A 17576-nucleotide genomic window follows, 5' to 3' on the forward strand; every position below is an offset into this window, starting at 1 on the left:
TTCAGTTATGAAACACTTGGGATCCAGCAAAATAATCCTAATATCAAAAAGGGGGAAATTGCTACTCCTTCTCTATTTAAAATCCCCAGAGCCATATCCACGCAGTTTTTCATAAAGAAGATAAATATATGGAAGAATGGGATCACCCACAATGTTCATTTCACCTTCTTGTTTTGGCAGAGAGAGTAGAGTCTGTCTCTCTTCCAGCAGTATTAATGAAAAAGTTGCAGAGAATCAACAGCACACCGATATATTTCTTTCCTTCAAATACTTAACCTATTTGTCATTGATTTAAACTGCTCTGCTTGCCTTTATCAATATGGATACACAAACATGTGTCCACACATACACTTACACATACATTCTTACGTACACACACACACACGCACACGCACACGCATACGCACACCACAATCGGTGATATCTGAGAGTGAGTGGTCAAACTGGACAAGATGCTGAACGTATCATATACCTTCAAATGGGATGAGCTTGCACTGAAATGGCACTTCTGCCATCTCATAGAAATCACTACCAATATTTTAGTTAAATGCATGTCATTTCTTAAATGTTTAGCTTTCTTCAAAAGCAACAATACTTTTAAAATGCTTATTTCTTTGCATTGTGTCATATCTAGTTGTCAGGTACAGTTTGTCAGAAAAAAAATATGTTGTTCTGGTTTGAGATCACAATAGTCAGTTACGTTCTTCCTCCCTTTCTTTCTTTCTTTCTTTCTTTCTTTCTTTCTTTCTTTCTTTCTTTCTTTCTTTCTCTTTTTGCCTTTTGATAACTTTTCACTCACCATGCAGCTTCTTTTCTGAGTTCGGCTAACTTGTGTAAGCGTTGAAGAGCTTTCTCTTGTTTCTTTTCATCCTTTCTGGATTTGGATGCTACATTCCGGGCAAACTCCCTCTGTTTTAGTTCCTTGAGCCTCTGTTAGAAATAATTGGAAGCAAATAAGAAAAAGAGAAACATTAGTGCAAAGAAAGGAACTTCGATGAAAATATCATTTTACAATACCAAAATTTAGTGTTGATTACTCTATTTGACAGGAAGAAATGAATGTGCCCTGGTGTACTTTAAAAAAAAAAATTGTCAAAAATTTTGGGGCTGCTTATATTTTTTTATATAGTAAAATCTGCCTTGCAATTTCTCAAAAGTTCTCTTTCTGTGTTCCATTTTCCTATCTTATTCCCAGGCTACTTTAGAATTTATTTCTCTGCATGGTATTTTTGAGTTTATTGATAAATAGGCTTGAAGTGACTGTTGTAGTTATTTTTTCTTGTTTGTCTCACATAGTTTCATCACTCCAAAAGATCCTGGTATTCATAATTCCCAATTTGGAAACAGCTTAGAGGACTATTCTACGGTGTCTTCCATTAGGATTTAATTGATCCATGGGAAGTTAGCAAATGTAGGATGCTGGAACAATAATTGTGCAATGAAACATTATACATTCTAAAATACAATACGGCCATCCCCTAACCAGAGCACCATATTCTAAATATGAGAATATTACTGAGACTTTCTTCTCCTTGAAATAAATTTAAACAGCCATACTTTTTGATAAAATCCTATGAGAATTGTTCAAGAAAAATAAAGAGGTTTCTGGCAGAGACTAAGTAAAATGTTCTATTCCTTTATTGTAAATATATATATATATATATATATATATATATATATATAGTTGAAAATGAGACAGGATTCCTAACATTTGGGGGACATTTGCAAAAACACATTGCCTTATAAACTTGCAGTTTCCCTTGAGAAATCCTCCCTTCAAAATTAATTGTTTGACTAGAAGATTCCCATTGCAAGGTCTAATGTTTAATCTTTCCTTATTAATTGTCATTTTAATTGTCTAAAAATTCTCACACTGCAGTCCTATATTTGCTATCATTCAGAAGTTATCTCCACTGAATTCAGTGGGCTTTAATCCCAGCAGGTCTTATACTATTCATAAAAAGCAAAATAAAACAATCACCTGGTCTGCACCTCATAGTAAACTAAAATGTTTACTCTGGACTTAGCATTTTATGCAATTAACCATTATGTGTCGACGCTGCTAATATTGAATATTCTTGCTTTGACAAAATATGCAGAACTGGTACTTTTAGAGTTAATTCAGAGGAGAATGAAGGAGGAGGGAAAGGGAACAGAAGAGAACCTTTGCCCTTCAAACTAATTGGAGAACGTAAATCATGACAGCAAAATAAGGGAGGGAAAATGGTAGCAAAAATAACTGCTTGGTGGGTGAAAATTTCAGATCTTAGCATCCCTGTCATCATGCCGTGCCGATATTTTGTCACATGAATAAAAAGACTTTTTAGGATAAAGTGCCTGGAAGTTCTTTGAAGTGTTTCATTAGTCAGAACCTTGACATCATGCTAAGATCTCAAATCCTTTTTTTCCGGCCACCAATGGGGCTGCAGAATCCGCTAACAAAATGGTGGAGCAATATCTTAGATGCTACGCTTCTTATCAGCAGACAAACTGGACTGACCTCCTCCCTTTTGCAGAGGTGGTGTACAATAATTCTGTGCACAGCAGCACCGGCTACATGCCTTTCAGAGTGGCCACAGGAAAAGAGTTCAGCCCAATACCTGAATACCCTCAGGTGCCCTCCGCTTCCCAGACACTTGACCAATGGGTGAGGGGATGGGAAAAAGTTTGGAGAAACACAAAAACTGTTTTAAAAAAGACTTTTGAAACCTATAAAAAGCAGGCTGATAGAAAGAGGGCTCCCCAAAGAACATTCCAAGTTGGGGAAAAGGTTTATTTGTCAAATAAATATTTACACCTCAAATTGCCCAGCAAGAAATTGGGACCAAAATTCTTGGGGCCTTTCACTATAATAAGGATCATCAATCCAGTCACCATAGAATTAAAACTCCCCAGCCTTTTAGGAAGAATTCACCCAGTCTTCCATTGCAGCTTGTTGAAACCTTATCGGGGCTCCACTTTAAGACCACCCCCGAAGAAGACACCTGGGCCCCTCGTAGTAGCGGGACAGACCCACTATGAAGTGAAATGTATTCTTGACTCTAGAATTTTTAAAGGGAAATTGCAGTACCTAGTACAATGGAAGGGATACCCATTGTCTGAAGCCACCTGGGTGAAATCCAGTGAGGTGAAAGCTGACAGGCTTGTCAAAAGGTTTCATGCAAAATACCCCAACAAACTGAAAACTAGTCATTAACATATGCTTTTGTTTACATTACAGGATCTGTCCTTTTTGTAAGGGGGGCTGGATGTCAACGCTGCTAATATTAAATATTCTTGCTTTGACAAAATATGCAGAATTATCTGGTACTTTTAGAGTTAAGGAAAGGGAACAGAAGAGAACTTTTGCCCTTCAAACTAATTGGAGAACGTAAATCATGATAGCAAAATAAGGGAGGGGAAATGCTAGCAAAAATAACTGCTCTGGTGGGTGGAAATTTCAGAACTTAGCATCCCCTTTACCATGCCGTGCTAATATTTTGTCACATGAATAAAAAGACTTTTTAGGATAAAATGCCTGGAAGTTCTTTGAAGTGTTTTATTAGTTGGAACCATGACATTATGATTACAAACTATGGTTTATGGGTTACCTTATTATATGGTCAACTATTTTATGGTCAGCTTTTTTAAGGAGTTATGATCTGCCCACTTCCTCGAAAGCAATTGCTGGATGCAATAAGGTTAGATAATTTCCAACCAGATTCCAACTTTTTCTTTTGAGGAAAAGATTGTAAATAAGGTAGCCAGGATCAAAGAACACTTGAGGAAGCAGATCTAGACTTCTTTCAGTAGATTCAAAGACATCCTGAGCATGCTTATGGATGATTTCTGGCAGGATTGGGAGGGAATCTAGTGACAGTCCTTCTCACTAAGTCCTCTAGTGACAGTCCTTCTCACTTAATTGGTGGCTTTCATTACCTATGATAATGGCATACTTCTGAACTGAACTGGAGGGCTGGGAGTGGGGGAGGGAAGACATTATTTTGCAATGGTTCTGCTCTTTTCTCCAGGGCTGATTCCATTGTGGGGGCAGGGGAGAGCTCAAGCCCAAGGTCACTGCATTTTGTGGGATGCCTCAGGAATCATCCCTCTCCTTGCTCCTATTTAACATCTACATAAAGCTGCTGGATGATGTATGGGACAATACAGCTGAGGCATCATTGGTACACCAACAATAGTAATTACACATATCCACCCCTAGACATCCAAGTCATACTGTCAGAATCCTGTTACAGTACCGGGAGGCTATGGTAGATGTCATCTTGTTGCAGTTCCAAGTAGTCTTTAAGGGCAGCCCAACTAGATGCTAATGAAGGCATAGGTTATTGTACTTAGGTCCTCCTGTACCAGGTTGGGTCACAATGGTGCATCAACGAAAGCTGAACAAAACATTTCACTAACCATGGCCTCAACTTGCTGCTCAAGCAGACGCCATGAATCTTGAAGAATCTCCAGACTGCAAACCTTCTCCTTCCCAGGGGATGCCTGCACATCCAGAAGCTAACATCAACAGAAAATCCCAATGTACAAACAGTAACTCTGTCTTGATTGACTTCAACTGTCCCCAAAATTGCCCTAATGTGTTAGAAAGTTAGGAAAGCATACCTGCAGAGGAATTGTTTGCATGAGGATACACTAGCCCTCAGCCCAAAATGAACACCTGGCAAGCTACACCTGGCAAGTGACAGTATTTTTTAAAGCTGTTTTTAGAGTCCAGACCGCATAGGCACAGCACAAGAACAGCTCAAAGCTGCATTGAAGAAGTGTGCATGGTCATTCCATTGAGTTAATCAAAGATTAAATTTTTCAGTCTGGTGTTTATCCAAACAAGCTCCAAAAATCAAACCCATTACATGTTCAATCTTGGAAGATAAACACATTCCATTAGTGTAATAAAAACAGCCAGATGAATCAATCAAACACTGCACTACTTTATTAAGAGCAATCTTTTAAAACAAATATTTACACTATGGCGAGCAGTAGCAGTCCTGTTCTTCTCTTGCAAGGCTGCCCTAAAACTGCTACCAGCTGTTGTGACAAGGGTCTTTTTTTTAAGCAAGTTTGAATTCATAAAAGCGAAGCCTGACAGATATTGGGATAAACAAATTGCAGGAGAAAGATTTTCAGAGTAACACAAATACCTGCAAAGAAACAGAATTCAATTTTCTCTCCCCCCACCCTTGCTTAAGAAAAGTTGCATTTCTCAGTGTTTTATCCTATGGCTTGATTACAAAAAGTTTGCTCTGCTTTCCAAATATATCAGGAAAATATATTTTGTTGTCTATCTGAGCAAAGATATTAATGTAATTCATTACTAAGATATTCTTAGTAATGAATTATAAAAATAAAACTAAGGCAGAAAAATTGTTCATTTTGAATTTTAATATGAATTTATTTAATTCTGCATTTTAAAAGTAGAGCAGACATTAAGAGTAAATAATTCAGTGAAAATACATAGTTCTCTAGTAACACACGTTAAGGAAAATTGCATCCAAAATATGCATATTTTGAAAACTGTGCAAAATACTTTGATTAAAACAAAATGTTTGTAGAATATGAAGAAATTCTCAATGAGAACACCTTGAGGTAGTCCAGAATATTGTCAAAAGAAAGGGGATAAACATTACTCTAAACCAGTGCAGCTAATGATGACTTAAGCCTGTTTTATATACCATACTAACATGCAATTGGAGAAAGAACTTCATCTCTGAGTAATGCAACTTAAGGGGAAAAATCAGAATTAAATCTCAGTCCTTCCAAATAAAAGTTACCTGAGTTTTCTCTAAATCTTATATTTTGCAACCAAATCAACTGATTTCTCTTAATAATATTTGTTCTGTAGCATAACCTTTCAACTGATTGTTCTTCTCTTGGTACTCCTTATTACTTACTTCTCACTCACTTACTTCAGTGAATTTAAAACTTCTTGGTTTGATGTTAGAGCTAGAAACACTCAGCATATTTATATATCCTTGGTCTCAGATTGATAGATCTCATCTTCCGTAAGGTGTCTCCTGGGCCTTTTTTCTCCATTGATATTTTTTTCCTATTAGACTTTCAGCTTATTATTGTTATTGTTATCCCATTGTTCTTTTTTTTTTTTTCAATTTTCAATTTAGCTGCTGGGGTTTTTCTTCTTTGCCAGTACCATGCTTTAGGGAGATGTTTTCATTTTATTTTGGGGGCTAACATTTACATTTCCTTTTCTCCATCCTTCTGTTCTTACTATGCACATTTACTATGCAGTATGTTAGATTTCACACAAAGTATGACAATACTGTAATCTTGAAACTTCAGACATTTAACTCTTGTATTCAGGAAATTGCTTATAGCCTATATTCACAAATATAATCTGGTTCATCAAATGCTTTCCTGCATACAAGGATGATGAAGTCACATGTGCATAGAAAATCTGACTGCTGAAGAATATGGAAACAAGCTTTTGTTCTTAGTTTTACAAAATTGAGAACTGTCTTGCTTGGATTCAATCACATGTGTAAAGTCATTAATATGTAGATATGAAGTGATGATCTGCACTTGTCATTTGATCCCCATCTTTAGGATTTAAATAAAGCCACAAGGTCTCTGGGGATCTTGAGACTTCTGCAATGTCATTTACTCCTTCTCCTTCCTTCATTTTCAACCTCCCGTCTTTCTCACTCCTCTATTTATAGATCTGCTAAGATTTTAACTGAATAGAATATAAAATAATAAGTTGTATAAAGTATTATGGTAACAGGAAAATACAAGTCCCATTAAATGAGATTTAAGTTTATATGTATCAGCACTCACTTTTTCAATAGCTTCTGTTTCTATGATTAAGGTTAATAGTGAGATATAATCCTTCATGGAACTAACCTAATTTAACTCTGCAATTTATAATTGTAGCTGGCTGCACTAATATAATTGAAGATGTCTTTTTTCCCCTTTTCATTAATAGGGAATATTTATTTGTGCTTTATTGTTTCCATATGCCCCCTTTTCTCATTTTGACTGTACATGCATCTGTTTGTTCATATGCTTTCATAATCCTTTAAAACATGCCAAGAAAAAAGACAAAGTGAATTATTATACTTGAGATGGTTGTTGTTTCAATGGTCCATTCTCACCTTTTAAGGAACTCTAGTACATTTTAAGGTGTACCAATACATTATACAGCAATTTAAATAATCATGAATTCTACTGTTACTATTTCTCAGAGGGAGCTTAAGAAAGTTTGTAGTCTCTAGCAATTAGAAAGTAGCTTTGTTTGAACAAAACATCTGGGTCTTTTAAATAGTACAGTATAAATCCAGACCCTGAGACTTCTTTCTATGACAGTCAGTTCTTCAATGGATTTCTCTCTCCATCATAAGAGAGAACATCCTGCAGCGATGATCCTGAACATGCTTTATGTTCCTTTTTTCTCTTTAAAATGCAAGTACAGAAATTGATTTAATATTCATCTTCTGTTCTTTGAATATTAATGTGGCCACACAAGAAGAATGTAAACATATTACCCTCTGGACCATTGTGTGCTTTGGCAAGATTCAGAGAAACTGGAACAGGTGGAGAGGAGTATCAGAGGAACCTTAGTGCAATATTTACACAAAAAGAGAGAGAGAGAGAGAGAGAGAGAGAGAGAGATGTGGTATGTTCAGCCTTAAAAGAAATGTATATAATAGCATTTAAAAAGTTTTGGAAGGAACATTAGGACTTATGCTGACAACATTAGCTAGAGAGATGGTGGACTTTCCTTCACCAGATGATCCGAAGCATAAGCTAGATAACAGCTGAGGATTCTTTCATTTAGATTCCTGCAATAAAAAGTTGTCCTTGATGCTTTAATAGCCCCTTTACAAATTGAATGATTTTGTGAAATGAAAGTGTAAATTGGGGTAGATTCAATGGAGAATGAGAGTTATTGTGAAGTAGGTATCTGATGGTATGCCAAACTGTAAGTTTCATAGGTAGATACAAGACAGTCAAGAGGAAGATGGCCCATTTCACAGGTGGGGATCAATTTTAGAAGTCCCTAAAATTTACAGCAGGAAACAGGAAGGCATACAGAATAACATTAGAGACACAATAAATGGAAACGGAAATGGAAATGGAAGAGGAAATGGATACAGATGACAGAAATTCAAGGAAGGCTTAAAATTAGGGTGCTCCATTTGTAGAGTAGGATTGGGCAGGGGACTTAAGCTTCTATGAATGAGTGAAAACTTTCACATAGGTGGGAGAAATCATAGTACCAAGGGCAAATATAGAGATGTCAATAGTACTGGGAATAAGGGAATGGGGACGCACAGCCCGACTCACCTAACAGGGTTGTTGTGGGGAAAATAGGAAGAGAAAGGTGTGTTGGCTATGTTTGCTGCTTTGAGTTATTTGTAAAAAAATAAATAAAACAAAAGTGATATATAAATATATAAATAACACTACAGCTGTTTGAAGAACAGAATATTTTAATATTAAGGGATCCTGTTATTTTCCCCTTTGGTTTCTATATATTTATTTGTGCCAGGCAAAATATCCTGACTGTGTTGTTTGAAGACATTAAAATATGCTGAACTGGTTTACCTGGCTTAAAAAAAAAACTATCAGCAGTGATCTGTTATTTTTCTTTCATTTAAATAATGTTCTAGTGGAGCAGACAGTGACCCTAATCGGGATCTCTCTAGTGGAGCTGTAGGCAATTTTCTGAGTACATACCATGATTAATTCAGCCTAGCACTAAAAGGAGTTTAGAATTCAATTACAATGCATTTGGATCACTGAAGATGTTAGGCACTTCAGGGTACCAATAGCATGACAACCTTCTTTAGAAAGCAAGAAATTTGGATCAACCATTTTATAGTATTTGACAATCCATGACTGACTAATTATTAAAAACAATGAGGCTATAGATGTTTTCAGTGCACATGAAATTCTTTGATCTGTTCCATGTCAAACTGAGCCACCATTAAAAGATTAGCTTTATTTTGGGCATCAAATTATTGATGTTTAAAATACTAATCTGGAAAAGTATCGACCAGGTATGGGGGAAAGGGGTATCTTCCCCCATATCTGAAGAGATTTTCTATCTGTCGTAAAACCTTTTTAAACTTTATAAAATGATAATCCTAGAGCAGTGGTTCTCAGCTTTGGCAACTTTAAGATGTATGGACTTCAACTTCCAGAATGCTGGCTGGGGGATTCTGGGAATTAATGTCCATGCATTTTAAAGTTGTCAAGGCTGAAAAATAGTTCCTTAAAGTAACTGAGGATGCATCCAGTCCCAAATTCCTCCTTCCAAAAGAAAAAAAGAGATACCCAATGGGAAATCTCCGATCTCCAAGAAAGATGTTTCTGCCTCCTTTGCCAGCATTAGCTCAACTTTACATAAGTGATTCTTTGCTTTCAGCTCTTCCTGTCTATACTGCTAAGACTGCATCTGGATCAGTAAATATATTATTCAAATGGGGCAATGAGAGATGATGGAGGATTGATAAAAACAAGGGTTCTTCAAGCAACAAGCTTTATTAGGTTGATTAAAAAAATATAATAAATCAAATTAGTAAGTGTGCTTGTCAGTTCATTGACAAAACAGGGCTGGCAACACTGCTTTATTTATTATTTACAAACATGCTTATGTATTTTTATGATCATCCATCTACCAAGGCACTCTGGGTGATGACCATTTGAAGACAGTCAATCAAATCACAATCAAATGTTTACTGTTTCCAATTCATTTAGAATGCATGCATGTTAAAATGCACAATAACAAGACCATGTTTTGTGGGCCCTACAAAAATCCCAATAGCAACGTGATAGCTACAACTGCACCTACATCACAATCTGCTTTGTGGACTTTTGTGGAAATAGTCAGGATTTCATAGCCTCCTGGAGACTGAGGAGACCCAAGGAATGCTCACTGCCTTATCCAATGGGATAAGTGAAAACTATCTGGGAGACGTAGTCCTGTATGTAAACTTGGGTCTGCTGTGTAGAGCTTTAAAAGTGATAATCAGACCCTGAATTGTACCTGGAAATCTACTGGAAGCCAGTGCATCTCATATAAAGTGTTCTTATATAGAGAGCACCCAGCACTGCATATGCTGCTGCATTTTGGATCAGCTGAGCTTCCAATCCTATTCAAGGGCAGCTCCATGTACAATACATTGCAATAGTCCAAATGAGAGGTGACTAAGGGATGAGTGTCTACAAGCAATGCCTCCTGATCTAGGAATAGGTACAATTGGTGCACAAGTTACAATGGTACAAAGATTCTCTTGGCCATAGCTCCCACCTGTTCCTCAAGCAGGACACATGAGTCCAAGAGAATCCCCAAATTCTACTTCAGGGAGTGTTCACCATCCAGAGTAAATGTTGGAAGAGCACTCGATGCAGAGCTCCTAAAACCCATAGTCAGTCAGTCTTGTCAGGGCTCAGCTGAAGCTGGTTTTTCCCTATCCAAACTGAGAAAGATTTATAACTGAGTCTCATCAGCATATTAATGATATTTCTCTCTCTCTCTCTCTCTCTCTCTCTCTCTCTCTCTCTCTCTCTCTCTCTCTCACACACACACACACACACACACACACACACACACACACACACACTGATGGATGAGAGATCAAGGAGGGCCGAGATGGATATACTTTCCCCATCCCAGGGGCACCAGAGATCATCCATTCATGTGAACAATGATGTTTTGATACTATATCCCAGCTGGAAATTCAACTGAAACAGTCCAATTTCATCTGCTTCCTCCAGATCCCCCTGGAACTGCAAGGCTACAATCTTCTTAACATGGTTCCCCAGAAAGGAAAAATTGGAAACTGAATGGAAATTGTCTAGTACTGCTGGAACCAAGGATAACCTTTTGAGAATGTGCAAAAACACCTCCTTTATGTTTGTTTCCCACCACAAATGGACATGTAGCTAAATTATTGCTGTACCTATCTAAAATCACATTTTTTTTTGTCAATGAATGAAAAAAGTATGAGAAGAATCATTGCAAGGGAAAGCCTAGCGTGTTTTGCTAGTGATCAATGAACATGTTATAGATAGTATTTTATATATTCTAATGCTTAGCAATGATGCATTTTTAAAGCAATCACCCAAACGGTTTAAACCAGTGTTTCTCAACCTTGACAATTTTAAGGCATGTGGATTTCAACTCCCAGAATTCCACAGCCAGCATTGCTGGCTGTGGAATTCTGGGAGTTGAAATCCACATGCCTTAAAATTGTCAAGGTTGAGAAACACTGGTTTAAACATAGGTTTTTTGAGTCAAACATTTACTGTTTCCAGTTCATTTAGAATGCACGCCTTTTAAAATGCACATTTCCATCTTAGAAATAATTCATTCAGTGAAATAGTCCCTTCCTGAAACACGGAAAAATGTGATATGAAGAAGATTCAACCATAGTTATGAAATGTGTAAATGTATATAAGTCTATCACAAAAATAAGAATCTCTCTGCTCATGTTACTTAGACTGTGCCTGATTATTCCCTCTACATTCCTTTTCTAGTTGGTAAGTGGTCAGCTACCTAATTCAAGGATTTCAGGACTTGCAACGTAAAGTAACAGGCTTTTTAAAATGTAAAACTATAAATTCATAAAAACGCATTATGCATCCTTCTTTTATAACTCAGGAAGTTTGGCAGTTTGATCCATATTCACATTGCCTTTTATTAAGAACCTAAATAAATAAATGGGTATTCTGAAAAACTGGAAAAATTATTAAGCACTTCAAGAGTAACACGATTATACTCAGGAAGACTATATATCTTGCAAAGTATTTTTTTAATGAAAGAGTCTCAGTTGTTTGATGAAAGTGACATGAGGCTATCATTTAATTAAAGCATTAAAAAAGTTATGTTGCAAAAAGTGTCATAATTCTATTGTTCCAATGTTTATTCAAGTGACTTAAAGTTCCATAATGTAAAAGCTGTGCAAAAATGTGTAGCTCTCCAATACTTTCATTTCCTTCCCCAAATATGGTTCACTATGACCCCTTGGCACCTAAAAAGTTGCTTACCATTTGCCCTGTAAAGCTTGAAAAAAGTCATCTTTGTGTTGGATTCAGTATTGTTGATGGAAGGGATTGGAAGGGGCTCTACTTCCTTTTACTGTTTTCCCTGCCCTGACAGCTATTACTAATCAGCATATAAATATGGCTTAACATAGAAAAGATTTTTCTGAGACACAGTAAGACTGAGATGCGTCGTATATAAGGGTAGTTATAGTCATCATGTTCACGTCATTCTTCCAATCCAGTTTTGAATATGACAGGTACATTTTAAATTTGAGTGTTTAGAGGACTAAATTATAAGCTATCACAACTTCGGGACACTGCACATCATTGTTATGAGGCTCAGCCCATAAGGCAACATTCTTAACTTTCAATTCCTTGTTCTGTGGAGGCGAAGTCAACATGAGATCGCCTATGCTTTGGTATTAAATCAGGATATTTTTTTAAGCCACTAAATGCATATGGTGACAGAAGGGGGGTACAATAGGACAATACTGAATCTATTGAAAAAGTTCTTGATTATTTTGTTCTTGCTTATTTTTAACTAAACTTCCTAATGTTTTTTTTTTTTTTACTGTTTATATTGACCTAATGGTCCTTTAAACAGATTCAGGCAATTGTCTTAAAACACACCAATACACACATTGCATCCACAGGAAGACAGAAGGTTTTTTTAATGCTCTTCTGCAAACCCACACACAACGTTCTTCATTTTATAATCAGATTGCACCCATCTGATTTTTGTTATAGCCAGAGGCTTGTGGCAGCTTTCCTCTTAATGTAATGTTGTATCAGTGGCAGTCAGTTCTAGAAATGGCATCATAAAATAAACACAGTCCTGCTTAGCAGTTGCCAAATGTAGAGATTAATGTTACTGAAACTTGGGGGACATCAATTTAGAGTGACTCATTATATCTTGTCCAAACCTGGCAATTAGGAAAACAAATCTTGCTACAAAAAAAAAAAAAAAAAAAATGGGGGTGGGGTGGGGAGAGAGAGGTTTTATCAAAATCCATTACTGTCATACAGCTTCAAGCAAAAATGAATAGCAACATCTTATTCCATAGTGGGCAATAATAACTTTGAATGAATTTAAATTAAAAGATAAGTTCCTCTAACAAATCCATTGTTTGCATTTTCAGTGTTCCTGATAATTTATTACTATATTATCCTTTTCATAATAATGTAAGGATTTCAAATATACATACATACATACATACATACATACATACATACATACATACATATGGTTCCTCAGAGCTGACTCTTGTTAGAATCACTTTTGATATGCAGCAGGCAGATGAGTAAGTAAGTATGTAGATAGGCTGGCCAATTAGTATACAGACAGATAGATAGTATAGAAAAATGTACCTATTGTCTGAAAACTATCTGCCTGGTTCCAACACTGATTCCAACTGCTCTAATATCGTAGAAAATTCATAAATATTCTAACATTGACAAATTCTTTGGATAAAATCTGTCTAGTCTGTTCAAGTTGGGATTTGATCCAGATTCAGTAAATAGATATCTTGTTGACTATCTTGTGGATGACCTGAGGCAGACCTGTAACACATTCATCCTTGTACTCCTTGATCTCTCAGTATTATCAATATTATCAACCACGGTATCCTTCAGGACCAGCTTTAGGGGTGGGTTGAGAATGGGGGTCACTTTTTTATGGTGCTTCTGTATCTTCTTCATGGCCGGTTCCAGTCAATGTAAGTTGAGAGGCAGAGGCCATTACATTGGGCCCTCAGGGTTCTATTCTCTTTCTCTTCCGTTTTAGCATCTACATAAAACCACTGAGTGCTTGGAGTGCTACCTCATGATTCCCCAAGTGAAGATATTGTCCCATTTTCTGGAGAATGTGTGGAAGAACTGTGTGGAAAAGAGTGATATGCAATCTAGAGATATTCATGGATTCACAGCTGTTCAGTGAGTAGGTGGCAACTGTGGCCAGGAAAGCTTTTGTAAAACTTCATCTGGTGCACCAACTGGAAAAGGAGGCCATTCAGGAAGTAACTCATGCCCTCGTGGCTTGACTTTTGTAATATCCTCTTGAAGATCACTCAGAAAGTTCAATTGATCTGTGCAATGCAGTGGTAGGGGCAATTATGGACATGCCTTGGTAAGTCCATGTGATACTTCCACTTAACGAATGACACTGGTTGTTAGTTTGCTTCTTGATAATATTTAAGGTGTTGGTTATTACCTAAAAGCCTGGCACAGAGCCAATGGTGTGCTGTTAAATGTATAACAGCCAACTCTTCCAGGTCCATTGCTGCCACCATGCTGTAAGCCACCAAACAAACTAGGAATTGAAGTCCAGTTCTGTTCTCAGCCTGCCTGCAAAATTTCTGAAAATTTAATAATCAGCTCTTGTGAGTTGGTATGAGCTGGCTCTAGAACATCACTGCACAGTTATTTGAAGGATCACCTATCTCCCATGGTGCCTTCCTAGCCAACTCAAGCTGGCAGGGTTTGCATGCTCCAGATCATTTGATTAAATACTGTATCTGTCAAGACCAAGGAAGCATACCTTCTTTACTGTAGTAAATGAATCAAGTTCCCCCGGTAGCTCCTAGTTCTGTATTTTCCTGGCATTCTAGAGGGACATAAGCACCTAGTATTCTCCCAGGCCATGGATGAGGATGGTGGTATCCTTTTTATTGGATGCTAATTGTTAGATATTTTGGATTTGCCAGGATTGCCATCTCTTGCTCTCCCTCCCCATTCTCTTTCATCTCTTTCTACTTAGTTTGCTTCTGTTATAGTATTTTTACATGGTTTTGGTATACTGATAGCAATGAACAGAGTCATTTAGAGTTGGGCAGCAACAATTCAATCATTCAATCGATCAAGTCTGAACATTCACCGTGCATACGACATTGAACATTTTCAAGAACAGGCTTGAGGAGCATGGCCATGTATCCTTTTTATTGGACCCACTGAAAGACCCTATACTATACACTGTTGTCAGTTTTTATGTTTTGCTATATTGCTTACAGTAATGAGTACAAATTTCAATCTACTCTTGGTGCTAATTATATCTTCCATTAAATGCAAACAAATAGGGATAGAGAATATTGATGACCTCATGTTTTTTTTTTCTTCTTTCCTATCACAATTTCTAAACTTCCTGCATCCAAGTGTTCGCAAATAGAACATGAATAAAAGGCAATTTTTCTATAAAAAATTAAAGTTTGGTTAGAGGTAAGAAAAATATTTAATTGGCTTACTGTTTGAAGCATAGTCAAAAAAGAGTTGAGAAAATACCGTATTTTTCCGTCTATAAGATGCAGCCTTGTATAAAACGCCTCCCAATTACTGGTACTTCTAGGTGCCATCACACAAGGGAGATGACTTCCTTCAATCAGATGCCACTCTGTGGGCTTAGTCCTGCCCACTCCCTCAGCCGTCAATCACTGTACTGAGGCGGCTTCCCGGGGCCTCTTGCGGCTTCAGCCTGAGCTGCACTGGTAAAAAACAGGTCATAGAAGTGGGACAGGTGGCATCCTTGGGGAAGCACGATCCTCCAGCACCAGGTGGTATCTTGGGCCAGCGATATCCTCCTGCACCAGGTGGCAGGGCAGTGGCATGTAAAGAATCCATAGAGGCATGACCTGGGCTGCGGAGGTTACCATTATTTTTTCGTGAATAAGACGCTGCACTTGTATAAGGCACACCTGATTTTTGAACAGGGTGTTTGCAGGAAAAAATAGCGTCTCATACACGGAAAAATATGGTAATTAAGAAGGCAAATATTCTTCAGGAGCAGGGTAATTAAAAAAAAACAAAATGGAGGGAGAAAAAAAGTATTTTAATAACAAGGATACAGGAAGTTTAATTTATTTAAAGAGGAAGAGGTAATAGCTATTCAGAGAGAATCTGCATTGAAACTGGCTATAAATACTGTACTGAGAATGCACACACGACTTGCTATTCCTTAAAGTTGTTCAAAGTAGCATTCACACATATGTATGTATTCCAAGCATAGTATAGACTAGTGCTGAACAGTCAGATTTTCAATGATGATGATGATGATGATAATGATGATGATGATGATGATGATGATGATGATGATGATGGAAGGGATCTATACAATTTCAGATAAATGGTTGTCCAGTCTCTTCTTAAAAACTTCCAGTGTTGGAGCATCTGGAGGCAGGTAAAATTGAAGGAGGAACTGCCGTGACTCGGATTCGAACAGAGATTGCTGCAGTTGTTTTCGTTAAGATTTCTAAGAGGTCTGGAAAAGGTTAATGCAACTAATGGATTATTTTAAATGAAGATTACAATGAGCAATTTCTATGCTGTTCTTGCATTGCTCCAATATATGCCTGCTGCAATTAGCAACAATCATATATTCATATATTGCATATTAGTTTGGGCTGATTAACATAACTCAATTTTATAAGCTAATCAGTTCAAATTGCATATTGAAATATTATTTAATGCCATGCTCAAATACTGTAATAATGGTTATGATATAAGAACCTGAATGGAATTTAATGAGAGTTCAAATGAATGTTGTACACAATTGATTTACTATATTAATTTGAATTTGATAGTAATTATATCTATATCCTAACCTAGCAAAGAATTAAGAGCACTACTAAGTTCAAGAACCACAAACACCCTATAGAATAACAGAACGTTTTTATGTATGCCTATTTCAATTTTTCTTTTCTTTTTTATAGAGCTTATAGTTTAAAACATTTTTACCCTCATCTTCAGTAGTGATAGTAGCTTCAATTTTGGCCTAAAAATATTTTTGAAAATGCCGGAACTTTAAAATTGTTTTTTACTGCATAAATCCTTGAAAGTATTTCAAAAGTAAAAATTAGCCTACTTCATTTTTCTTTCACCATACTGTGAGTTTTAGATGGGCATGTTTTTTTTTCCATATAGTACTAAAATAAAGCAATTGCCTGGTTTCTGTGGTGAGTAAAAATTATGATTGAGTGGATAGATATAAACTTTGTAGTCAGACTGTGCAGATGTAGCAGCTATTGTATGTTAGCATGCCATCTGCTTTTCAATTCCCAGCTGCCTTCTCTAGGAAAGGAGAAAAGTCCCACAAATTGGCAATAACCAGGCCTATGTGCTAGTCTGGTTCAGCCTTCTAGCTATAAGCCAGAAAAAGGACCTTCTATATAGCAGGTGTTGTATTTCCTTGGCTCAGCAGTATAGCTTTTGGTTTCTGGTCTTGGTTCTGTCTTTTATCTTTTACTTCGATAGATGAAGGCAGGAAGGGAATTTTTAGAACATTTCCATTTGCATTATTTTGTTATGTTTGCAATGTAGCTTCCAACTGCCTACTCCTAGATCGATGTCTGTGTTGTAACTCTGCAGCCCAGAACTATTGGACATGGGAAGAATCCAGAGAAAGAAATATTTTGGGGAATATTAAAAAGGAAGAATATATTTTCCCAAAGGAATAATGGAGAAAATCTTTAAAAAGACACACACACCCCAGCCAGACAACTGAGCAGAAACCAGTTTTTAGAAATGCAGATATAATAATCTATTCAGGAAGGCTGGAGCCTTCCAGCTAGAAGCTGAAGAGATTA

The 17576-nt window shown here is 36.9% G+C and overlaps 1 protein-coding gene across 2 annotated transcripts in view; it reads right to left on the reverse strand.

The window, feature by feature from the left end:
• ZNF804A (zinc finger protein 804A) overlaps nt 1-17576 on the reverse strand; it is a 241454-nt gene that overhangs the window by 13166 nt on the left and 210712 nt on the right. For both annotated transcript variants that reach the window (XM_039355377.1, XM_039355379.1), the window contains exon 3: nt 800-930. In XM_039355377.1, the coding sequence (XP_039211311.1) occupies nt 800-930 (131 nt within the window). The remainder of the gene's footprint in view (nt 1-799; nt 931-17576) is intronic.

This window comes from Crotalus tigris, unplaced genomic scaffold (assembly GCF_016545835.1).
Source record: "Crotalus tigris isolate CLP2741 ecotype Arizona unplaced genomic scaffold, ASM1654583v1 scf7180000018683.451868, whole genome shotgun sequence".
Taxonomy (NCBI): Eukaryota; Metazoa; Chordata; class Lepidosauria; order Squamata; family Viperidae; genus Crotalus; species Crotalus tigris.